The sequence below is a fragment of the Saccopteryx leptura genome, chromosome 12, assembly GCF_036850995.1.
Source record: "Saccopteryx leptura isolate mSacLep1 chromosome 12, mSacLep1_pri_phased_curated, whole genome shotgun sequence".
Classification (NCBI taxonomy): Eukaryota; Metazoa; Chordata; class Mammalia; order Chiroptera; family Emballonuridae; genus Saccopteryx; species Saccopteryx leptura.
The window spans coordinates 14,680,844-14,706,078 of NC_089514.1; the positions used below are offsets into that span (position 1 = coordinate 14,680,844).

Consider the following 25,235-nt stretch of genomic DNA (forward strand, 5'->3'; position numbering starts at 1 on the left):
TTTTGTTTTTTTTTTTCGGGGACAGAGAGAGAGTCAGAGAGAGGGATAGACAGGGACAGACAGACAGGAACAGAGAGAAGCATCAATCATCAGTTTTTCGTTGAGAGACCTTAGTTGTTCATTGATTGCTTTCTCATATGTGCCTTAACCGCCGGCCTACAGCGACCGAGTAACCCCTTGCTCGAGCCAGCGACCTTGGGTCCAAGCTGATGAGCTTTTTTTTTTTTGCTCAAACCAGATGAGCCCATGCTCAAGGTGGTAACCTCGGGGTCTCGAACCTGGGTCTTCTGCATCCCAGTCCAACGCTCTATCCACTGAGCCACCACCTGGTCAGGTCGGAGTGGTGTTTTGTTTTGAAGATGAGAGACACCAGAGTATGCTCATTCAGGGACTGATTTAGGAGGACGGGTAACTGCAAAGCAAGGTCCACAGAAGACAACAGAGCATGAACTCCACAGCCCCAGTGGCAGGACTGACTTGAAAAGACAAGATAAATAGAGCCTTAATTTCAAGGTATTTCAAGTGGATACAAGGTATTTGAGGATTTGGGTCGCAAATATATCTATTCTTTTTTTTTTTTTTTTTTTTTTTTTTAATAAAAAGCTGGAAATGGGGAGAGACAGACAGACTCCTGCATGCGCCCGACCGGGATCCACCCGGCACGCCCACCAGGGGGCGATGCTCTGCCTCGACCAGAGCCACTCCAGCACCTGGGGCAGAGGCCAAGGAGCCATCCCCAGCGCCCGGGCCATCTTTGCTCCAATGGAGCCTTGGCTGCAGGAGGGGAAGAGAGAGACAGAGAGGAAGGAGGGGGTGGGGGTGGAGAAGCAAATGGGCGCTTCTCCTATGTGCCCTGGCCAGGAATCAAACCCGGGTCCCCGCACGCCAGGCTGACGCTCTACCGCTGAGCCAACCGGCCAGGGCCAATATATCTATTCTTATTTTTCAGTGGTGTTTTTAAAAAGTAGAAACGGACCCTGAACATTAAGGTGATTTTAAAATATGTCCACCAATTATTTGACACTCTTTTGTCTTCAAGAGGTTAAGCCTAGCTCCCCTCCCGCTGAGCGGGGGCTGGACACGAATTGCTTCTAACAGAGTAAGGTGGAAGTGGTGAGGTAGCACAGCGATTTCGACAGGTGTGCCTCAGACACGCAATACCTATCAGTCAGGAGCACTGACTTCTTTTCTCTTAGATTGTCAAATAACAAAATGACGACAGCCAAAACTACAATATCCGTCCAGTGTGAATGAAATAAAAATTATACCTTTTTTGGTCAGATTGGCAAAAATAGTATTTTTTTTTTTTTTTTTTTTTTGGTGTGCCATAGAATTTTAGCCATTAGTTTAGGTGTGCCCGGAGATGAAAAAGGTTAAAAATCACTGGTGTAGTCTGACCAGTGGTGTCGCAGTGGATACAGTGTTGACCTAGGATACTGAGGTCCTCGGTTCAAAACCCTAAGGTTGCCAGCTTGAGCACTGGATCATCAAGATCCCAAGGTCACTGTCTTGAGCAAGGGGTCACTGGCTTGGCTCGAGTGCCCCCCCCCCCAACCTGGGTCAAGGCACAAATAAGCAGCAATCAATGAACAACTAAAGTGAAGCAACTATGAGTTGATGCCTCTCTCTCTCTCTCTCCCCCTTCCTGTCTCTGTGGTTTCCTCCCTGCCCTCTCTGATCTCTTGTTCTGGTGAAAGCTAGTGCTCATGGTGTAAGGACAACATTCAAATTCTCTGTGGACAGATCCTCCTGCCAACAGCCATGTCAAGTGATCCATTCTGGAAGTGGATCCTACAACTCCAGTCAAGCCTTCTGATAAATGTAACCCATCTAACATCTTGATTAGAACAGATACTGTGGGGCAATAAATTCTGATTATATTTAGCCATTAAGTTTTGGGACAATTTGTTACGCAATGGCTAACTAACATAAACATGAAAAAGTGCTTTCTGCAGCTATATATTTTATATGCCTTGCTATATTTTGCATGAATATGCAATAAGAGTAATTCCTGGATTTCTTTGATTTATTTTTTTAAGGTGTCTTGGAATCATTACCATGCTGGTTTTGCAAAAAGAATTGGAAAGCTTTATGTAACAATCCCTTACTGGAAAGTTTGAAAGAATTCTCCTTGAATTCTCCAGGCAGCAGGAGTTTCTCGTTCTGTTTTGTTTTTAAAAGAAACTATGCCGGCAATGTGTCCAACTTCTTTGCAGGGGCTGGCAGAAGGCCCTCTAGAAAAGCTGTTCTGATTTCCATTGTCATCAGTGGCATATCCATTCCCTCACACCCCACCCACTCTGGGCTTATTTCTTAATATTTCGCTAATTAGAAGGCTAGGACTACACAGCCCATTAGTGTGACTGTGAAGATAGTAGGTGCAGGGCTCTAGTCTGAAGTGGGGGACAGATTCTCAACAGAAGAGGATGCCCGCGTACTCTCAAAGACGGAGGTGTGAGGGCAAAGTCCCGGGCAGGGCAGGGATTTGAGCTCTGCTTCCTGCCGTCCTTTCCTTTATCTCCTGGGCCCCGTGGAGAGGGGCAGGAGATAGGGAAGGTGAGACCTGGGGCCGGTGGCTTAGGTGTTGAATACCAAGTTTCCTGAAAGGGCCCATTCCAGTTCCGAGGCTCCAGCGGTCTACGAGTAAGCAGCTACGGAACTGGTCTGAGAGGGTAAGAAGGTGCTCTGAACAATTAGACTGGACAACACGCCTACACTGAGACTGTCCCAAACGGTCACCCTATCTATGAGGCCACAGGGGAAAGAGGAGACTGCACAACAATCAACCTTGAGCCTGACCAGGCGGTGGCGCAGTGGATAGAGCGTCGGACTAGGATGCGGAGGACCCAGGTTCGAGACCCCGAGGTCGCCAGCTTGAGCGCGGGCTCATCTGGCAGTTTGAGCAAAGCTCACCAGCTTGAACCCAAGGTTGCTGGCTCGAGCAAGGGGTTACTCGGTCTGCTGTAGCCCCACGGTCAAGGCACATATGGGAAAGCAATCAATGAACAACTAAGGTGTCACAACGAAAACTAATGATTGATGCTTCTCATCTCTCTCCGTTCCTGTCTGTCTGTCCCTATCTATCCCTCTCTCTGTAAAAAAATAAAATAAAAAGAACCTTGATGGCAGACTGAAAGTGGTGTTAGCTGAACTCCACAGACCTGGAGGAGAGATACTTAAACTTGCAGAGCCTTACGTAGTCAAGATCTTCTTAGCTAGTACTTAGTCACTCAACTATCGTTGGCTGCAAGCCCATTGTTGGTCAAATAAGTTTGTAAATTGATATATATGTTTGCTTGCTTATAGTTTGCATTGTGTGTGGGGTACAGGCTGTAAGCAGGCCGGGTCATTATAGTCTGAGGCTTAGTTTTAAGACTAAGCTTCTCCCCACACCCTTGACTGACTGCATGATGTGGGGTGGTGCACTCTTATGAGGAATCCCATTATGCCTCAGATAAGTGACTTTGTATCAGAGACTTCCTTGTTTGTATATTGGATTAAAAGGTTTTGGTTTCTATACTATAAAGTGGGACAGACCGGGAGCTTGCTCTCTCTCTCGGTTCCTGCTATCACCCTTGCAGGGGCCTCCCTGATCCCTTTCCCTTCATGGGAAAAGCAGGTTTTCTGCTTTTTCCCTTGTTGTTTGCCTGTCTTGGTGAGACACAAATAAACAGAATGGCCCACCATCCTCCGACTCCACCATTTCTTTGCTGTCTGCCCGAATCCAATGGGAACCTGCATGTGAATGGCCACGATGGCGGCTCCTGGCCTTACACCTGTTATGATAAAGCTAATAGAAACGTGCACTACAAGTGATGAAAGAGAAGAATTTCCCCCAGGTTGGCATGATGTCCGAGGAGCTGTGCAGCCTGGGTCCCCTTCAAGGAAGGGCTTGTGGCAGCTGCAGGGGACCTGGGGGCAGCCCACCTCCGGCTGTGCCTTTACAGGATGCCTCAACTATGGAGAGCTCCCTCGTGTAAGGTCACACCCATCCTAGGGCTCCCACCACTGGGGAGGGAGGGCATAAAAGCCTGGCCATCGTGGCTTGGTGAGGGACAACTGCAATGTAGCCACTTTTGCCTTAAAGCTCTTGGTTTCATTAGCCCGCATTCCAGCCTGACTTCTGCTTCTGGTCCAACTTGCTCTCCGCCTCCCCTCCACAGCTGTAGTTGCCAAAGCTACTCCTTATAAACATTTGCACACTCGGCCCTGGCCGGTTGGCTCAGTGGTAGAGCATCGGCCTGGCGTGCAGAAGTCCCGGGTTCAATTCCCGGCCAGGGCACACAGGAGAAGCGCCCATCTGCTTCTCCACCCCTCCTCTTCTCCTTCCTCTCTGTCTCTCTCTTCCCCTCCCACAGCCGAGGCTCCATTGGAGCAAAGATGGCCCGGGCGCTGGGGATGGCTCCTTGGCCTCTGCCCTAGGCGCTAGAGTGGCTCTGGTCGCAACAGAGCATCGCCCCCTGGTGGGCAGAGCGTCGCCCCCTGGTGGGCGTGCCGGGTGGATCCTGGTTGGGCGCATGCGGGAGTCTGTCTGACTGTCTCTCCCCGTTTCCAGCTTCAGAAAAAAAAAAAAGAAAAGAAAAGAAAAGAAAAACAAAAAACATTTGCACACTCAACTGAGTCTCAGAGACCCCTTTCCAGGGAACCCAATTTGTGCCGGCTGGGAGGGACCAGAATCTCAAGGCAGGGACAGGTGGAGGAGGACTCAATATTATAATACTTCCTTTAGAAAGTGAAAATGAATTATCCTGATACTAACAATGAAAGGGTTTGTTGGTTCCTGCTCTGGTAGGATGCCTGCCGTGAGGGGGCAGAGAAAGAAGCTTGCCCCCACACCTTGAAGGCAAGTTATCATTACTGCATATGCAAAAGGCAACAGACAGGCTTCAAAGCAAACATTAACCTTCAGGCAGATACGTAGAGAATAACTCCCTAGGACAGGACTACACACTACAAACTGCTTCTAGTTAGAAAGGTTTGATTTAGACCAGGGGTAGTCAACCTTTTTATACCTACTGCCCACTTTTGTATCTCTGTTAGTAGTAACATTTTTCTAACAACCCACTGGTTCCACAGTAATGGTGACTTATAAAGTAGAGTTACAGAAGTATATAATAATAATTACTTACCAAGTACTTTATGTTGGATTTTTGCTAAGTTTGGCAGAATAAATCTTTATAAAATAACTTACTATAGTTAAATCTATATTTTTATTTATACTTTGGTTGTTCCACTACCGCCCACCATGAAAGCTGGAACGCCCACTATTGGGCAGTAGGGACCAGGTTGACTACCACTGATTTAGACCATCCTATGTTTACCTTAGTTCCCTGAGTTTGCAAGGCCATTGTTTGGCAGATAAAATATATAATGCTCACTTTGTGAAAGATGGTGCTGCCCACGTGGAAGCCGGTTGCCCAAGTGATACTAATGTGTGTTGGGGGCGGGCTGTGAGCAGGCAGGATCCTTGTAGCCTGGGGCTTGGTTTTAGGACTAAGCCTTTCCCACCCTTTTTGATGTGGGGTGGTGCAATCCCATCATGCCTCAGATAGTTGTATTAGAGACTTCCCTATTTTGTATATGAGATTAAAGGTTTTGATTTCTGCACTATAAAGTGGGGCAGACCGGGAGCTTGCTCTCTCGGTTCCTGAGGTTAGCATTAGAGGAGAGAGCAGAAAAGGAGAGCAGAGAAAGGCCACGTGGAGGAGGTCAGGAAAAGCAGCCAAGATGGTGGAGTGCTGAGAGAGAAGCCAGTTTGTGCAGAGTTTATGCAGAGAGAAGAAGATGGGGAACAGAGGTGAATAAGTCTGGTAAGCTAGAGACCTTTGATTCTAGGAAACTCGGATAAGTCAGTAGCTCTGTGAGCACTGAATGAGTGGGTTTTGGAGCCCCGTGTGTGTGTTTATACTTGCCCGCCAGGTGCAAGCTAAGATTAAAGGTAATGGCCCACCAGTTCTTGGCTCCGTTGTTTCTTTACCAACTGTCCGAATCCAATGCGAACCTGCATGGGCCAGGCGGCTGTGATGGTGGCCGTGGCTACTGGCCTTACAGCCATGGTGTAGGCTTTCCCTGACCTTGTCAGGTTCAGTTCGTGGTCACATCTTGATTTATTAAAAAACCCTTTTTCGTCCACATTTGAAGTAAATATATTTTTACTATTTCATTTTGATATAACTTTTGGCATTTTGGTCGTATTTCTTCGAACATAATTCCGTAGTTCTTTGACCCTTCCAGAACCTGATATCTAGAGATTTTATAATCTGTTCACTAAACCGTCTTCATATTTTAACTTCTGCCCTTAGTCAGCCCAGGTCCCACAGCCTGCCACCATTCGTTGTACTAGATACTTTTCCTCTGACCTCCGAGTTCCATTTTTCACCTTTCTCCACCCTCCTCGTTGTTCCTGAAGACGGATCTATCTACAGGATGAGCGCTCCTTTGCCTTCCGGCTTCTGACTGAATTAAAATGACAGTAAGTTGTAACTGAAATTCAGAGAGATGAGGAAGAAATGAGGTCACGTTAAATGTTTTTCTCTTTCTGACCCATGGACATTGTCTCCCTGGCTGAAGGTCTTAGTTTCTTTCAGGGAAGCCTCCAAGTGACAGTCACCTTCTGATAACCACTTCTACCGGAAGACCCTTCAGGAAATCCTTTCAAATCTGCTCTCAAAATAAATGCTAGATCTAATTATCTTTATCATTCCTCCAGTACTTAACCTGGTCGCAGGCCACACTGTCTTGCACTTGTTTCAATAGCTTTGTAAGTATTTCCTTTACTTTCACCTTTACCTTTATAGTCCAGTAGGTTCAATACAGCAGCCAAGTGATTAAAAAAGAAGTTGTTGGTCAAATAAGTTTGTAAATAAGATATATAGGTTTGCTCGCTTAGAGTTTGCATTGGGTGTGGGGGACAGGCTGTAAGCAGGCAGGGTGGTTATAGCCTAAGGCTTAGTTTTAAGACTAAGCTTTTCCCCACACTCTTGACTTGATTGCGTGATGTGGGGTGGTGCACTCTCATGAGGAATCCCATTATGCCTCAGATAAGTAACTTTGTATTAGAGACTTCCTTGTTTGTATATTAAATTAAAGGTTTTGGTTTCTACACTATAAAGTGGGGCAGACTGGGACCTTGCTTCTCTCAGTTCCTGAGATTAGCATTAGAGGAAAGAGCAGAGAATGGCCACGTAGAGGAGAGGAGAAGCAGCCAAGATGGCAGAGTGCTGAAGGAGAAGCCAGTTTGTGTAGAGTTTGTGCAGAGAGAAGGAGATGGGGAACAGAGGTGAATAAGGCTAGTGAGGTTAGAAACCTTTGATTCTAGGAAACTCAGATAAGTCAGTGGCTTTGGGAGCCCTGAATGAAAAGGGAAATGTTTTCCCACTGTGTGTATTTCTTGCCCGCTGGGTACAAGCTAGGATTAAAGATGATGGCCCACCAGTTCTTGGCTCTGTTGTTTCGTTACCGTCTGTCTGAATCTAAAGCGAACCTGCACGGGCCAGGCAGCTGTGATGGTGGCTGTGGCTACTGGCTTTACAAAAGTGAAAATGGCTTAGCACATCTGGAATATAATTTGCAGACTATGTAAAACCCCAAAAAAGCCTTATGGCTAAGAGGCCTAAGGTCCAAAAACTGCCGAGTTAAAAGGCCCATCCTATTCCTACCAGCTGTGTGACTGTGGGCCACTTTGACCCTCAGTTTCTTCATCTGTGAAAAGATATTTTCTAATTCACATTTTAAGAAATTAGTTGAGAAATAGTACTTTATACATATTTATATAGACATCAACTACTACTCTTTTCTGCTTCTTTTTGATTTTGAAGCTTTGTCATAATGACTAACTGCTGGCAACTCAATCAGAATGGCAGGAGAAAGTGGTGCCAACCCCTGGCAGCCAGTAATTGGTCTCTTTCCCTTTTTTTTTCAACTCAGTCACGTGGAGCTCTGAGATACAGAGTATATGTGTTTTATAAGTAAGTGGAGATTTATGGTCCATGCTCTTAATTTAAAGAATGGGTAAGTTAGACCCATCATTAAGTTACTTTTTATTTGTATGTAGGTGATATTTACTCCTGTGAGGCTGAGACTGAATTAAAAAAAAAAAAGAAAGAAAGAGAAAAGCTTCTACACTTCCCATAGGAAGCCATCATAAACCTGAGAGCCAGGGTGTCTAAACATAACTGACAATCCAGTGACTAGTTCTGAACTGGCCCCCACTAGAAAGCCCGCCCCCCCAGGCCAGCCCCCTCTGCTGGGAAGAGACCCGCCTCAGTCTCCACAGGGATCCAGGGACCCCTCAGCTAAACCCGTCTCTACCCTCCCACGGCTGCTAGGCTTTCTCTCATGACACTCACCCTGTTCTGTCTAACATTACACCTCTCTGGGCCTTTTCTTTCCCACAGGGCTGTACACTTATGACACCTGTCCCCCAGCGGTTAACTCACCTTTCTGAGTCAATGAAGGGAGGGGGAAGGGGAAGAGAAAGGAGCAAAGCTTTTCTCTTCCTGCTAAAGCTCTTCAGTTCTGGTAACTGGCAGCACGGTTTCTAAGTCTGCACTCATACTGTACTGGGCCGCGAGTCGTGTGATGGGAGTCTGACCCTGAAAACACTCTTTGTGAGAGTCCGGCTGGCTTAGCTGGGCCTTTCATTCATTCGTCTGGGGGAGGAAGGACTGAGACCTGCTTTGACCTTTAGGGTTGGACGACTCTTCAAAGACAAAGACTGTGTGGTGCCCAGGAGCAGGATGACATCAGAGGAAGGGGGTGAAGGCCAAAGAGTTCTGAGGCCCGTCTCTAGGCTGCAGGCAAGCTGGAGTCACTGGGTCTAGAGAGAAACCAGGAGCTAGATAAAGAGAGGCTGTCCCTGCTCGGCCGGGGTGGTTTTTAATAGCAGTTTGTAATAATTACAGCTCACATGTCCTGAGCACTTGTGGTGGGCCAGGCCCCACATACACGATCTCCTTTAAAGTTGTTACAGCATTCCTCTTACAGGAGGAAAGTGAGGCACAGAGAGGCTAGGCCACTTGCCTCAAGTCACACAGCTGGTGAGCTAGTTCGGAGCCAGCTCTTTGGCACTGTCCTGTTCCTTTCTGGCTGGCGGGCTTTCCGGCTGGCTTCCCCAGGGGGAGCAGAGGGCAGGAGACTGGAGGGTGAGCAAGGGAGGCCATGGCAGCACTCTCGTTTTCTGTGACAACCGCCCTTCCTCACCTCACTTGGCTCTGACTATATACTCTTTCCACCCCTGCCTGCTGGCAGTCTTGGGGTACCCCCATCCCTGTCTACTCCTGCAAGAAGTCAGTCATTCAGACCCTCCGTGGGAGCCATCTGGGGTCAATGCCGCTTCCAACCGGAACCCCGACCACACCACCACCACCTGCAGTGGCTCCCACCTGCTTCACACAGAAGTCACACTGAGGAGGACGGCAGCGGTGGGCAGAGCCGACTCCACACGAAGAAATGAAGCTCCTATCTGAATAGGACTTTATCACGCAAAACAGCTGGCCACAGTGCAAGGTATGAGTCCTGTTCAGACCAGGAGTCCACCAAGCCATCCCTGGAAACTTGCTCATGAGATAACTGGGGAATCTGAGTACTGGCTGGGTATTTGAGGACACCAAAGAATTACTCGGGTATACTAATGGCATGGTTATATTGACAAAGGTCCTTCAATTTCAGGAATGTACACTGAAATAACTCCTAGAAGGGTTCTGCCCCCTCAAAAGGCCCAGGCCTCCTTCACATGACAGCTCTTCAAGCATCTGAGCTGGCAATCTGGTTCCGTCTTCAGTCGGAGCGTCTCAGCTTGGAATGTACCCACTCTCCTAAACCACTTCCCAAATGACCTCCCCCCTTAGGCACAGACGGTTCCTGGAGCTTCAGCTCCCAGCCCTGGGACAAGAAGAACAAACCGCCTGCTGAGCATCTGGTAACAGCCCTTATGGCACAGTGTCAGTCACTTCTCAGCAGAACTCTTCCAGACAGAGGTGAGTCTTCCCCTCTCACAAAGGTTGCTCGGGTAGAAATGGTGCCGAGATGGTGTGATGATCCGTTTTATGGCTGAATGTGGCATGGGGCTGGGCCGCATGCAGTACACAGTTGCTCAATTAAACACTAACCTAGGTGTTGCTCTGAAGGCATTCTGTTGATGTGGTTGATAGCTACAGCCAACCAGGTGGCTTCAAGGAGATCACCTCTGATCTCAATGAGCCTCATCCAGTCCGGGGACAGGCCTTGAGAGCAAAAGGGAGGTTTCCCTGAGGAAGAAGAGATTCTGCCTCACGCCTGCTGAGTTTCCAGATAACCCACAGTCTGGACCTGCCGGCTTCCATAGCGGCAGCAGCCAGTTCCGTGAAACCAGTCACATCTGTGTGTGTGTGTGTGTGTGTGTGTGTGTTTATATTATACTGGTCTGTTCTCTGGAGAACCCTGACTGATACTCAGTCATAACCAGTCTCACAAGGTCGCACCACTGTGACCACAGGTCAGGTCTCTATGTCACTGCTTGTACTCTGCCCACCTGCAACTTAACCCAAACAACCCAGGTGTATACGTGAGCCTCACCGGCTTCAGCTGCCCCCCAGTGTATTTGAATATTAACGTAGATCCTTTACTAGATTTTGAGAATAAACTATTCGTAGGGAAAGGCTGGCAGGAACGGGAGAAGCCTGTTTTTACGATGCGTCGTTCTGTCGTGGGTGGGAGGCACGGTTTACTCAGGGCTTCAGAACAGTGACCTGTTCTATTCCGGGCAAGGTTGCTGACTTGCTGTGTAACTTTGGGCAATCCTGTTTCACCACCTGATTAATCTGAATGCCAACCTGAAAGTCTGCTTTCTGCTGCCCCCATCCACTCAAACTGGCATTAGCCGGTCAGAGGGCCCATCATAAGGATTCGGATACGACCTACTTTCTAGTTGGACTCCGGCCATGAGGGACCCACTGACACATTCAAGTTAATAGCATGAAGCCAACTCAGAGGGAAGAATGAGAAGTGCTCGACCGACGCTGGCAGAACCGGCCCGCAATCCTCACCCCGATCTCGGTGCCACTTGCGGGTTCAAGTGAAGACCCAGTTTCCACACTCAAGATACTGCGGGTCAAAGTAGAGAGTGCCACTTGTCCTGGCCTAGCCCTGTCTGGTCCCCTGTGCTCAGTTCCAACGGGGGGTCTGGCAGAACACAGGGAGATCTCCCTCTCAGTTCAGGAGGGCTGTCCTTGGGGTAGGGCTGGCTCTTAAAGGCACAAGAGGACAATTTAAGATGGGGGGGGGGGAGGACAGACAATGCCAAGTCCCATAAAAGAACTATTACACATGTATTAAAGCTCGAAGGGAAGAACAGGAAATGCTTTAGATGAGGTGGTGGTGGAGATGAGTCTGAGAACTGAAGAGTAAAAGCCTTGGGAGGGAGGAAAAGGGGCCTCTGGGCAGGGGCAACAGAGGGAGCCGCAGGAGAGCGGGGCTGGTTGGGAGACAGGAGGGAGAGAGGTTTAGCCAGAACACAGGCCACAGGAAGAGGATCATGGGAGATGAGCTCAACTTGGGCAGTTAGGGAGTTGGGTCACATCGGCCACATGAGGAGCCTCGAATGACAAAATATCAACTTGGTGGATGCTAGTCGAGGCTCCCCAGATGAAAACGGAGAGAACCGAGGCATGCTTTGGAAACGTGCACCTGGCAGCAGACAGGACAGAAATAAATCGGGGACGGGGCATTCCAGAGCCCGGGGGCAGGATTAATCGCAGCGGACAACATTACTGCTGCTCGTCATGTATGTACCAGCCCTGCTGAACTTGCACGAGCTCCCTCAATCCTCACAACTTCCCGAGGTACCCTTCCATCCCATTGCAGACAGGGAACCAAGGCATGGAGAGGTGAAGAAGTGTGCCTCAGATTACACCACCATCAGGGACGGAGCCCCAGCTGGTGTGACTCCAGCCCAGAGCACCAGACCTGCCTGAGTCCGGGCCGGGGCCCTGCACTCTGAGGTCTCAGCTGAGCTGAGAAACGGGGACTGAAGAGAATGATACAAGGGACATCGCAGAGACGGCATGTCTGTGACCTACCAACTGAGGTGAAGGACACACTGGACAAAGTCTGTAATCAAGTTCCTCAGGGCTGCTGCCCGTCCAGGCAGCAAAACAGCTGGATGTGCTCGTGAGCATATCCCAAATCCTGCTGCAAATGACCCTACACAGACAGGCTACTTCCAGAAACAGCTTAGTTTTTTATATTATTGATTTTAGAGAGACAGAGAGAAGAGGAAGGGGGAGAGAGAGGCATTCACTTGTTCCACTTCGTTGTGCATTCATTGGTTCATTGTTTGTTCCCTTATGTCCGGACCGGGGAATGAACTCGTAACCTTGATGTTTCGGGACAAGTCTCTGACTGACTGAACTAACGGACCAGGGCCAGAAACAGCTTAGTTTGTAACAGCTGAAGCCCACTTGCTAAGCAAGCTGAACATGCAAGAGTTGCCAGAAAAAGGGAGATGGTGACTGTGTAACAAACAGAATTGTAGCCCTCAAGATCCACGTTGAAGTCATAACCCTCAGTCCCTCAGAATGTGACCCTATTTGGAAACTGCAGCATCGTAGATGTAATTAGTAAAGATGAATTGGGTGGGCCCCTAATCCAACGTGACTTGTATACAAGAACAACACGGGAAGGTGGAGGCAAGGACGGCCGAGGGGTGACAGAGCACAGGCGAGCTACAGGCCAGGGCCTGGGGCAGACTCCCCCTCACAGCCCCGGAAGCCCCCGTGACACCTGCATCCGGGAGACAATACATTCCTATTGTTTAAGCCACCCAGTTTGAAGTACGTTGTAATGGTAGTCCTAGGACGCTAACACTGTGACCTGTGTCATCCTTTCCCATACAGGCACAGGGTCGTCTTTAGTTCAGTAAGCAAAACGAAGAGCCTTCGGGGAACCTCTGTCGTACTGCAATGTAGGTAATCACCGGACTATCACTATACCCTACTTGTGATTTAAAAACGGGCAAGTGTTTGAAATATTCTCTATCTGCAATTGCTTAGGCATCAGGAACTATCTTTGATTTTGAAAGGAAAGCCCCCCCCCCCCCAATTTTTACTTTAAGGGTCAAGGACCTTTCTCTTCTCTTTTCTCTTAAAAGAGAAGAGACTGACCGTATCAGATTCTTCCTGTGACCCAACGACACACAGTCCGATGAGCAGTCAACCGAGAGGCGCTGCGGGACCCTGCACCCAGCACAGGGCGCCTTTCCCAGGGCATGAAACCACATCAAGATGACCACAGCCCTCTCGGTTTCAAAGTGGCAACAGCTTCCTGAAATCCTGAAGCTGGCTGGGAGCAGTCACCGCCGTCTTCAAATATGCTCACACGTTCAATTCTGCAAAAACCGCTCATTTCTTTGTCTTACCCACACGTTCCCTTGAAGAACGCACGCGGGGTCGGGTGTGAGTGAATGGCTGTGGTCGCGACGGCAGGCAGGGCTGCCCTGGGGAATTCCGGATTCTGTTTTCAGACAGTTGATTAGTCCCCCTCAGAAGTGAAAGCAAAGCAGCACTTCTTTGATACTTGGAAAATCCCCTACTCCAGAATATTTTTGCACATGTGCAAAAATTATGAAAGATTGTACGATAAAACCAGAGTTTCCTACAACTCAAATGTAAGCCACCAGAATATTCTATTTAAAAACAACAAACCTTGATGGTCTATGGAGCAGAGCACTCCCCTCTCTTTAAGTCAACAGTAACTAACAGTTATTAAAGCACTTAAGATGTGACAGGCACAGTTCCAAGCATGTTGTTGGAATGAACTGTCTCTCACAACAACCCTATGTGGTAGATACCTTATTATCCCCAATGTGCAGGTGAGGAGAATGCAGCTGGGTTAAGCAACTGGTCACAGAGCTATAAGTGGTAGAGCTGGGATTCAAAACCAGGCAGTCTGGCTCTAACACACCCCACCCTCTGACAAACAAACAACCAAGCCAGACATACAGACAAATCAGACAAGAGGAAATAAAGTGAGAGGGGACAGGTCCAGGAGGGCCGGTTGACGGTGGAGGTGAAATAAGAGAACACCAATTACATTCTGGCACTGGGCTGGCACTTCACACATGCTGTTCCCACTGAACTGGCACAATACCCCCAAGGTAAGCGTTGCTCTCCCACTGACAAAACCCTGAGACCCCGAGTGACCTGCACGAGAAAAGGGATGCCCCTAAACCCAGGTGTGCAGACTGCAGAACCTGGTGTCGTTTTCCCAGCCAGTTTTCTCCCAGACTCATGGCCTCAAACTGGAACCTCGGCATAATCTCCTTTTAAGAGTCAATCTAGCATTGGCCCTGCTGGGTAGCTCAGTTGGTTAGAGTGCCGTCCCAATACGCCAACGTTGGCAGGTTTGATCCCAGGTTAGGGCACATACAAGAGTTAACCAATGAATGCATAAACAAGGGGAACAACAAACCGATGTCTGTCTGTCTGTCTCTCTCTCTCTCTCTCTCTCTCTCCCTTCCTCGCTAAAATAAGTCAATCCAGCACGGAAGAACGGTGGGCTTGTCAGCAGTGGGGGCGGGGGGTGTCACCTTATTCCAGCAGGTTTGTCTAGAGCAGGGGTCCCCAAACTTTTTACACAGGGGGCCAGTTCACTGTCCCTCAGACCGTTGGAGGGCCGGACTATAAGGAAAACTATGAACAAATCCCTATGCACACTGCACATATCTTATTTCAAAGTAAAAAAAAAACAAAAAACAGAACAGGAACAAATACAATATTTTAAATAAAGAACAAGTAAATTTAAATCAACAAACTGACCAGTATTTCAATGGGAACTATGCTCCTCTCACTGACCACCAATGAAAGAGGCGCCCCTTCCGGAAGTGCAGTGGGGGCCGGATAAATGGCCTCAGGGGGCCGCATGCGGCCCGGGCCGTAGTTTGGGGACCCCTGGTCTAGAGAACCTGAGTACAGTGCAGGTGTGTAATTAATGTGCCGGTTCGGGAGTCTGGCACTAACGCTGTGTGGCTTTAGCCGAATCCCAAGCCTCACTGGGCCTCCATTCTCCTTAAGTACAAATGGGATCTAAGGCTGCCCGGCCTGTGGACAAGGCTGGTGGGAAAAAGGCATTACCAATAAAGGGGAGTTGGCTATGCAAACTGTCAGGGGCTCCACAGCTGATCACCGCTGGAATGAATATAACCAGGTCATCCCCACAGCTACCGAGGTCCAGCACGTCCACACCTGGGAGGCACCGCCAGATGGCCCCAGGTGAACTTCATCCTCTCCCCCAGGAAATCTGGGCTCAAGGACTCAGATCTGGCTCCCCAGGCCCCAGGAGCCTCCCCCAAGGCAGGCTTGCCAGTCCAAACAGGGAGCAACCAGGTGATGCTGGGAGGGGAAGGGAAGTCCTTGCAGAGTGAACTGTCTCCCCTCCCTCCAGGTCCCTGTCCACCCTGCCAGCCGGTTGGCATTCGGCTGTGAGGGGGCAGGCTGCCATCTGGTACAGCACCCAGCATTGGGTTTCACCCTGCGCCTTGCAGAATGGGGAAAGGCAGCTGTGCACCACACACTTCACATTACCAGGTAGAGAGGCTGAGGGGAGGGTCCTGATTGGGTGAGTGGGTGGGAAAACCTTCCACTGTCGGACACAGACAGGAGCCCACCAAGACTCTCACCAACCCCTGCTCCATTGGTTCCGGTCTCAGGAAGGGGAAGGGATCATCAGATCTGCATAACAGTGAATCACCAAGCACTGGGCACAATGACCCCTCGAGGAGAGGGTGGAGAAGCTCGTCGGACGACTGCCTACACAAACGGCAATTCTGAAGAGCAGCAAACAAACCAGTCTAGCCCCAGTTCCCACTTTGCGTAAGGTTGCACTCCAAAAAAACAACGTCCAAGGAACACTTATTGATCAATAGTAATTGTTAACGCTAAGGCTTGGGCCAAGAAAGAATTAAAAAGGTCCCTGTGAAGAAACTTTGGATAAGGTGGTTTTGTAGAAATTGGTTTTAAGTGTTCTTAGACGGGAAGGGGCAGTTGGGAGCCACACAAGATACTTCAATCAATAGATCTTGGTGAACTTTGTTTCAAAAAAAAAGTTAAGCCAAAGGGGTTGAACCTATAAAGGAAAGGGAAATTGTTAGTCACTAGGTGACTGTCGGGGTTCCTGTTTTATGTTAATAAGCGATTACACCTGTTCGAGGAGGGAGGTGCATTGTTACCAGAAAGACTGGTCACAGTGGGGTGGTCTGCCTGCCTGCTGGCCTCGGCTTGGACACTGGCCACTGTTCCTTCATCCAGGGAAGCAGCAAAAACGAACGACTGCAAATAGGTTAAAAATCCGGGCGGGGGCCATCGGGTCAGGCCAGGAGCGTGGTTCTTAAAGAGAAACATGCGTCCTCACGGAGGCCAAGGCCTCTTTTGGATCCTCCAAGCCTGGCACAAGTTCCAGAAAAAAAAACATCTCTGTACACGAGGTACTACTGAAAGAAGGCAGTGGGCAAGAACATCACCAGCATTCCTTTCCCCCTCCCCAACTACACTTGCTAGCCTTCAAACACAGGAAAGGTGTCCCCTACAATGAAACGTACACTTTCACCCATTACTTTCTCAAAACTTAAAGCCACGGCCACAGCACTAATAGCCTTCATTCAGATTCACAAAAAGGAGAGGCGCAGAGTCGTCCGCGAACCTACAACCACCCAGGGGCTGAGGGTGGAGAGTCGGCAGTGTGCCCCCTCCTCCCCAGGTTTCTCACACCCTCTAGGACTCCTGGCCAGCTCAGCCCGCACCGCGATCGGGTCCTGGCTCTGCTGTTACCTCGCTTGCGCGTCCGCAGGCGTCGGGCACTTGAGCCGTCGGTTCCGCGGGTGCCTTCTCCTCCTCTGCAGCGGCCAAGGGACTATTCGGAGCCGCTCGGGGGTCCCCGCCACCCCCTGGCGTAGCCTGGCCGCCGCCGTCCGCGCTGGCGCCGACTCCTCCCGCCGAAGAGGCTGCGGCGGCGCCGAGCAGCCCGTGTGTCCCGTCGGTGTCCCCGGCCGCCACGCTGTGCACCAGCCACGCATCCACGCGGGTGCGGGGGATAAAGGGGACCCCCAGCGTGCGCACCTCCCGGAGCAGCTGACCCTCCGACTCCGCCACGGGGTCTGGCTCCCGCCCTTTGGGGTGCAGATGGTCCAAGCGCCCCCACTCTCCCGGGGCCCGGAAGGGGGTGGGCGCGTAGGCGGGACTCGTCCGGCCACCCCCGAGCAGCCGCTCATCCCGGAGGAGGGTGGGCGGCGGGAGCAGCAGGTAGAGGTCCGGGTCCAGGTCCAGGTCCAGGTCCAGGTCCAGGTCCAGGTCCAGATGGAGCCCCGCCAAGCTCAGCAGGACGGTGAGGTGCAGGAGGCCGCCGCCGTCGGACCACCATGGCTTCAGGTACTTCATCTCCCGGCGCGCGCCCAGGGACGCCCCAGCTGGCGCCCTCGGGTCCCGGCGCTCCAGCCGCCGCTGTGACACGTGCGGGCCCCGCGCACCGCCGACACCTGCCCGGAAGAGACGGAGCCGCAAAACAATGGGCCCGGACGCGCAGCGGCCGTCGCGGGTTACCGGAGCCCGGCACAAAGGCGACCCCTCGCAGGTCGGCCGGGGGCCTGGGGCTCAGGAGAGACGGAGGAGGAGCCACCTGCGCGAGGAGCCCGCCAGCCCTGCCGCCTCGCAGCACCGCGCCGCGGCCAAGGCCCGCCCCCGGCCGCGGGAGCAGCCGCTGGGGACACGCCCACGGCCGCCCGGGCCCGCGCCCGTGGGAGGGGCCTGCGCCCGTGGGAGGGGCCTGCGCAGGGCGGGGCGGGGCGGGGCTCCCCAGCTCAAAGGTTCTTTATTTCAGGGGAAAGCAAAGCTTTCTGGTACCAGTTGTGGGCGAGAAGTGGCTCTCGACCTTGTGCTGGTAGGCTGGGAGGTCGAGGCAGAATGCAGGGTGGGTGTGTAAGGGGTCAGGAGTCTGGGAGAACTGTGGGTGGGGACAGGATGTGTATGTAGACTGGAGGAAAAGTCGAGGCACAGGCAGCATGCAAAGGGTTTCCACCCACGTGAGAACACTGCGCCCCCTCAGCGGATTCAGGAGTCTGATTCTGGGATTCGGATGCCTGCCAGTCGTGTGACTTTGAGTAAGTTACTTATCTGTGCCTCAGTTTCTGTTTTATCTGTAAAATAGGGAGAATGTACCTGTCCAACAGGAATGTGATGAGGCCAGTTTGACATATAGATTCCACAGCTGCCATTGGGATCAAAGGGCACTCCCCCCTCACCAGGCCCTGCGCTCCAGCCTCCCGGACTCCTCACTGTTTCTTGAGCATGACTCACGATGCTAGGGCCTCCCGCATGGTCGCCTTTGTGCCTTGAGTGAGGGTTAAGAGCATCAGCTCTAGTCTAGAGTGCTCTGTATGAGTTCACACACCCTCTCCACCACCTACTAGCCTGGACCTTGGGCAGATTGCTCACTCCCTGTGTACCTTAGGTTCCTCACTGTAAAATAGAACTAATAATAATAGCACCTTCCCAGCAGACCTGTTGTGAGCCCCAAAGCAGATGCATGTCAACCACCAAGCACAGCACTTGGAAGTGCTCTCCGAGTGTTACTCATTGTTTGTATTACCCATTCTGCAAGGCTTAACCAAAAGATACGTCTTCTGAGTTTTCACCATTTGAAATTAATCAGTTCCCCCATCTGTTCTCCCACAGAGATTTCTTCATATGCCCACATTGCAACACTTGGCACCGTCCACTTTGTATTCTACTTGAGGAATGGTGTGATTTGCCTGTTGTAAATTCTTAAGGGCAGGAAACCTTATTTGGCCCACCTTTGTGCCTGCACAGTTTCCTGGCACTGGGCTTGCAAATATAGGTTTTACTAACCCTCACTCCCTGCCTTGGTGGGGAAGGAGGGGATGCCCACCTGAGGGCTGGCAGTTGTGTAGGAAGTTGAGCAAGACTTATTTTTAAAGGCTTATTTTTTATTTCCTCCACCTGGGTTTCTTCTCTTGGGGATAGCGTGTTAACTTCACACAAAGTTTCAGTTTTCCCTCTGAGAGCCAGGGTAGCAGAGTCTGTTTCTGCTTTGAGCCTGGGTGGAGGAGTTAGGGCTGATGAAGAGGCTGGAAGAGGGATAAGAGAGATGTTGTCCAGATTAGTGAGGCTTGGGACAGAAACCTTGTTCATACCACTTGGTCCCTGGACAGCTGGTGATGGAGAAAGAGAGTGAAGACTAAGCCCAGGAGCGGATGGGCTGGGCCTGGAAATGGCCTCCATGACTTCCATCTACATTCCATTGGCCATAACCTGGCCACATGGCCACACCTAACGGCAAACACAGGAGGTGGGGCTCAGCTGTGTTCCCAACACCCAGGATAGAGCAGGGAGAGCTGTCTCTGACACACCTGGTGAGCCACTGTCCTTGGTCTTATTCTGCGTTCCATTCATTCAGAACCCACCTCCTGCATATCTAGCTCTTTTGACTAAAAATATTATTTTTGGCCACTCATAGTGAATTAACACACTAATGCAAACCTAGAATGGCTTGTCCAAGCTTGACAAGTCTAAGTATTTAAGTACACCTTGGTGAGACTGGTCAAAGAAGGTGAGGCAGACCATGAAAGAGCCTGGGATTCCTGAATAGAATTCTAGCTTGGCCCAAGCAAGCCGTTTGGAAAGGACACCTATGTCTCTGGACCTTGGACCTCTCACCTACACAGTGAGAACTGAACTGGACAGGTTTCTGAGTTCCCTTCTTGCTTTGATGTCTCTAAAGCCTTAGCAACAAACGAGGATTGTGTTAGATTACTACCAAGATTTGGTCTTATTACTTGATGATGAGGCTTTTGGTTCTCAAAGCCCCACCACATAGCTTTAAAAAAGAAAGCAGAAGATAATACCCTCTACTCTTGATTAAATCTTCAACGGGAAGGAGAATCTAAGAGACATCTCTCCCTGACTTGTGATGCATCTTACTTTTTTTGTTTAGCTCATGTACCTGCTTGCTGACATTTTGGAAGTTGAACACTCATATTGATCACTCTTCAGCCTCACACTGTTTGATGACAAGGAAGCAGTATGTACGTTGGATTGTAGAGAAGGTCACCGATCACCTACAAAGTAGAGGATGCAAGCGTCTGTAACAGGATGAATAAAACAGTTTGCAGAGGCCTGATTTATTGGTCCTTTGCTGATAAGAAACTCATTTTCAGGCCAACAACCCTGGTCATTATTTGATAAACTTGATGGTTTTTTTTTAAATTATCTGTACTGCTGATTTGTTTAGTACCTGAATTCTCTCATTTGCTTAATCATCTCCCTCAAGCATATTTGTACTTTTGATAGCAGCTCTAATGTTCTCATTATGAATTCATATCATTAACCAATTCCTGCTTAACTATTTCTTTGTTTGTGCTGGTTTTCTCTAGTTCCTTGTTTTAGCTGCCTGCACTCTAAAATCTTTACCCAACTTTAACTCAGTGGCAGCTTTGTGATTGCCAAACTATAAGTCCTATGGCAGGGTTTCCCGGACCCCTGCCTGCTTTCTACCCACCTTTTAAAAAGGTAAATACTAGTTAGAGTTTTCGCTTGCTGAATAAATGTTGTCTGTAGTATTGTAGAGGGTTGGCCCTGGCCGGATAGCTTCATTGGTTGAAGCTTTGTCCCAATATGCAAAGGTTGTGATATGCAAAGGTTACGGGTTCAGTTCCCCATCAGGGCACATACAGAAACACATTGATGTTTCGGTCTTTCTCTCCCTTCCTCTCTCTCTAAAATCAATAAATAAAAAGTATTTTAAAAAAATACTGCAGTGGGTTGAATAGTGTTTCTCCCAAAATTCACATCCACTCCAAAGGACTGTGACTTTAAAGGGAAGTCGGGTCTTTGCAGATGTAACTAAGGTAAGACTTGAATGCGATCCTCCTGGATTAGGGTGGGCCATAAATCCAACGAGAGTGTCCTTAGAAGAGACAGGAAAGGACACACAGACATGCAGAGAAGAGATTGGAGTGATGCTGCCACAAGCCAGGGAATGCCAGGAGCCACAACAGCTGAGAGAGGACAGTAAGGATTGTCCTCCAGAGCGCCCAGGGAGCATGGCCTGCCAGCACCTGCATTTCAGACTCCTGACCTCCGGAACCACGTGTGACACATACATTTCTGTTGTCGAAACCACCAGGTTTTGGCTGTGGTAATTTGGCATTCCTAGGAAACAAATACAGATTCTTCCTTTCATTTTTATTTTGTTCTTGTTATTATGAAAGAACTGTTTCTTCCCTGAATAAAAACTGGGTACTTGGATGCTGCTGAGTTTGTGGCCACCTCAGAGCCAGGGTATAAGGGGGAGTGTTGCTGAAACAGGGAGTTAGGATGCTGGCTCTCAGGAAGCCTGTTCAGGTAAGGACTGCAGATGGGCAGGTTGCTTGTCTTGGAGACCACCTGAGCCCTTACCTTGTCCCATGTCTTACCTGCAAGTCTCCACCTGCACTGACCCTTACTTTGTCCCTTCTCGCTTCTCAGCAAAACATGCCTCCCAGGTTTTTGTAAGAGAAGTTGATTAACGGCGTTAATTCTTTTTCACCACTGGAAGTAGTGTTTAGTTTTCCTCCCGATCGAAGTAATACATGTTTATTGTAAACAACACCAACAGATAATAGAGAAAGGAAACAAGAACTTACAGTCACCTGGAATCCCATTACTCAAAGGTAACTACTTTTAAAAATGTAATATACACATACATTATTTTTATTAAAATAGTTTTACAATAACATACATATATAATTTTTATGAAAATAATTTGGTTTTGTAACAAATTGTTTTTTGTGAGTGTTTTATTAAAATTGCTTCTAGTAATGGCATCTTCCATATAAACAAATAGAGCTGCATATTGTCATTGTTATAGGCTGCAAAATATTCCATTATATGGATGTACCTTGATTTCATTAAACAGTTTTCATTAATGTTTAACTTCTTATCAATTTTTCACTATTATAAGCAATTCTGTAATAAACAATTACTGTATATGTATTTTAGGGCACATAGCTGATAATTTACATGGTATAAATTCCCCAAAATTTCTGAGTCAAAGAATATAAACTTTTGGGATAAGTAAGGTATATTCTGCCAGTTGATCTTCAGGGAGGACTGTATATATGTTTTTAAACTGTATACCCTGTTTTGAACTCCAATAAATAGTCCCTGATCTACTGAGTAAAACTAATATAACATTGCTATTACCAACATCTAGATTAGAAAGAATCTTTAAAATAAAAGTTTCATACCTAATTTAAATTTTTTTGGAGAGCCTTTTTCTTCAGCTGTGTCCTCTCCCTATCTATCCTATCCCATTTCTGCTTGAAAGTGCTTTGTGATCACAGTGTATTATTTCCTACTTTGTAATCTTTACAAGCATCAATTAAAGATGAACATTGCTCTTCTTGACATGTATCTTTTTAAATTCAGGGGCACTTGCATATTTCCAATTCTATTTTGCTGTATCCCTCCAAACCTGCCTGATGGCCAAGATGAGTTAGGAAGAAGCAGAACCTGGATCTGTTTCCTGCAAAAATGTCAATATTTGCTAAAAACAAAGAGGTGGGAGTACACCCCCCCCCCCCCCCCCCGAATGCCATCTGTCCTTGTCGTTGGGAGCCTGCCGGAAAATCTTTTCACAGCCAAGAGATGATGATTTGGCATAACTGACACTGAGATTCAGCAAGGTGGTTCACAGATCAGAAACTGGCTATGTGAAAACTGAAACTATAGAAATGTGTTTTGTTTTTGAAACTATTAAACCAAGAATTGTTTACTTTTCAAAGTGTTTCCCATAGAAATCTTTAAATCAGCAGGACCACCTACCTAATTGGTTTAAACATTCAGATTACTAACATGTTATTTTGTTGCTTAGCCTTTTAGGAAGTGAGCAGCTGCCAGAGTGTGATCCAGTTCCCTCTTACAGTTCCATTATTTGTTACATTATATTATGCCATTTCTTAAGCAAATAAGCATACTTCTTTCTTTCATTACATATGGAAACTAAGTTTTGTTGCAGTTTGAGGGTGGATTTTTTTAAACACACAGAGCCCAGCTTCTGACCTGTAGTCAGTTGCCTAAACTTACCCTCCAAAAGAGGGCCTTAGCTACCTGGATTCCTGTGGAGAAAACCCAGATGATTTTGAACAGCAACTTGAAGAGTAATTCAAGAGGTCATCTTGGGTAGAATTGAAACCCTCTGCAATATATTTGGCAGCTTTCAGAGCCCAGTTCCCCTCCTAAAAAGTATTGCTCAGTGGGATGTTGGCCCCCCTATTCTGATCCATCTGTGTATTGTCTGGCTTTCCTCTGAAAACACATTCATTTGGGCACCTCGAACTCTCTGTAGCGTCCGACTCCACATCATTCTTGTGACCCCCAAACACTCCATCCAGCTATGCTGTTCCTTCCGAGTTTATTTCTAGCAGATGCCACCACCCCTCAGTTGGCCCTTCATCTAATCTTGCTCTTCTCAGGGAAAGAACAGCCATCGCAGCCTCCACAGGGCTCTAGCCATCTCCTCCAGCGCCCCCCGCCCCCCATAGGTTGAGGCGGACCAGCAGAGCACGTCTCTCATTGCAAGGCACTGGACTGCCCTGCGACATCTTAGCCTAGTTTAACTAGATCCGGCTAATCCAGGGACATTTTAACCACGGTGGAAACACATATTTCAGCCCCCCAAAGTACATGGGCACATTTACCTGCAAGGTTTTCGGTATGGACTACAGTCATTCAGTAAGTATTTAATGAGCATCTATTGTGTGTCACACATTGTTCTAAGAACATTTTTCTGTGAATAAAAAAACCCCCATGGCCCTGGCCGGTTGGCTCAGCGGTAGAGTGTCGGCCTGGCGTGCGGGGGACCCGGGTTCGATTCCTGGCCAGGGCACATAGGAGAAGCACCCATTTGCTTCTCCACCCCACCCCCTCCTTCCTCTCTGTCTCTCTCTTCCCCTCCCACAGCCAAGGCTCCATTGGAGCAAAGATGGCCCGGACGCTGGGGATGGCTCCTTGGCCTCTGCCCCAGGCGCTAGAGTGGCTCTGGTCGCAGCAGACCGATGCCCCAGAGGGGCAGAGCATCGCCCCCTGGTGGGCAGAGCATCGCCCCTGGTGGGCGTGCCGGGTGGATCCCGTTCGGGCGCATGCGGGAGTCTGTCTGACTGTCTCTCCCCGTTTCCAGCTTCAGAAAAATACAAAAAAAAAAAAAAAACACACACAAAAAAACAAAAAAAACCCCCCAAAACCCAGGTCTAATGGAATTTGCATTCCACTTGGGGGAGACAGCAAACAGATAATTTGTCAAGGGGTGATAAATGCTGATTGAGAGCTAGAGAGAGAGAGGAGAAGAGACGAAGGGGAGGAGAGTGAGGGTGTGTGTACTGTGCAGGTGCACACACCTGTCTTACATGAGGTGGACAGGGAAAGTCTGACCTGAAGGAGGTAAGGGAGAGCACCACACAGTTAGCTGAGGGAATGAGGATTCTAGATGCGAAAAAAGCCAGTTCCAAGGCCTTTAGGCAGGAGAGTACCAACTGTGTTCCTGGGACAGCGGGGAAGCCAGCGCAGTAGGAAGGGAGAGCCATACCAGGTACCAGGTCATGCTGGACATCAATACCATGGTGGAGAATTTGTATTTTACTTTGAGTGGGATGGGAAGCTATTAAAGAACTGTGAACAAGACATTAATACATACAAAACACTGAAAACCATACACAGTAAACTCTCAAAACAATGCCAGCTTTTATTTTGGCTTTCCTTGATTCTAAAAGTAATCTCTACTCTGCTTTAGGAGAATGGTATTTCTTTCCAATAAAATATGGCAGAAAAGATGAAAAGCAAATATAAAAATCCTGATCTGACAATTTTAATACCCTCCATCTATTAGAGGCTTCATCATTATCCCATGTCCAAGACTTTAGATCAGGGGTCTCCAAACTTTTTACACAGGGGGCCGCCAGTTCACTGTCCCTCAGACCGTTGGAGGGCCAAACTATAAAAAAACTATAAACAAATCCCTATGCACACTGCACATATCTTATTTTAAAGTAAAAAAACAAAACAGGAACAAATACAATATTTAAAATAAAGAACAAGTAAATTTAAATCAACAAACTGACCAGTATTTCAATGGGAACTATGGGCCTGCTCTTGGCTAATGAGATGGTCAATGTGTTCCTCTCACTGACCACCAATGAAAGAGGTGCCCCTTCCAGA

The 25,235-nt window shown here is 48.7% G+C and overlaps 1 protein-coding gene and 1 non-coding gene across 3 annotated transcripts in view; one reads left to right on the forward strand and one right to left on the reverse strand.

Moving 5' to 3' along the window:
- The window catches only part of NFE2L3 (NFE2 like bZIP transcription factor 3), a 39,147-nt gene extending 21,451 nt beyond the window's left edge, over nucleotides 1-17,696 (reverse strand). For both annotated transcript variants that reach the window (XM_066354106.1, XM_066354105.1), the window contains exon 1: nucleotides 16,800-17,696. In XM_066354106.1, coding sequence (XP_066210203.1) covers nucleotides 16,800-17,405 — 606 coding nt within the window. In that variant the 5' untranslated portion in view covers nucleotides 17,406-17,696. The remainder of the gene's footprint in view (nucleotides 1-16,799) is intronic.
- LOC136384280 (small Cajal body-specific RNA 11) lies at nucleotides 11,109-11,246 on the forward strand. Its single transcript, XR_010747570.1, has one exon. It is a non-coding gene; the product is annotated as a small Cajal body-specific RNA 11 (non-coding RNA).
- Nucleotides 17,697-25,235: the final 7,539 nt, after the last annotated feature.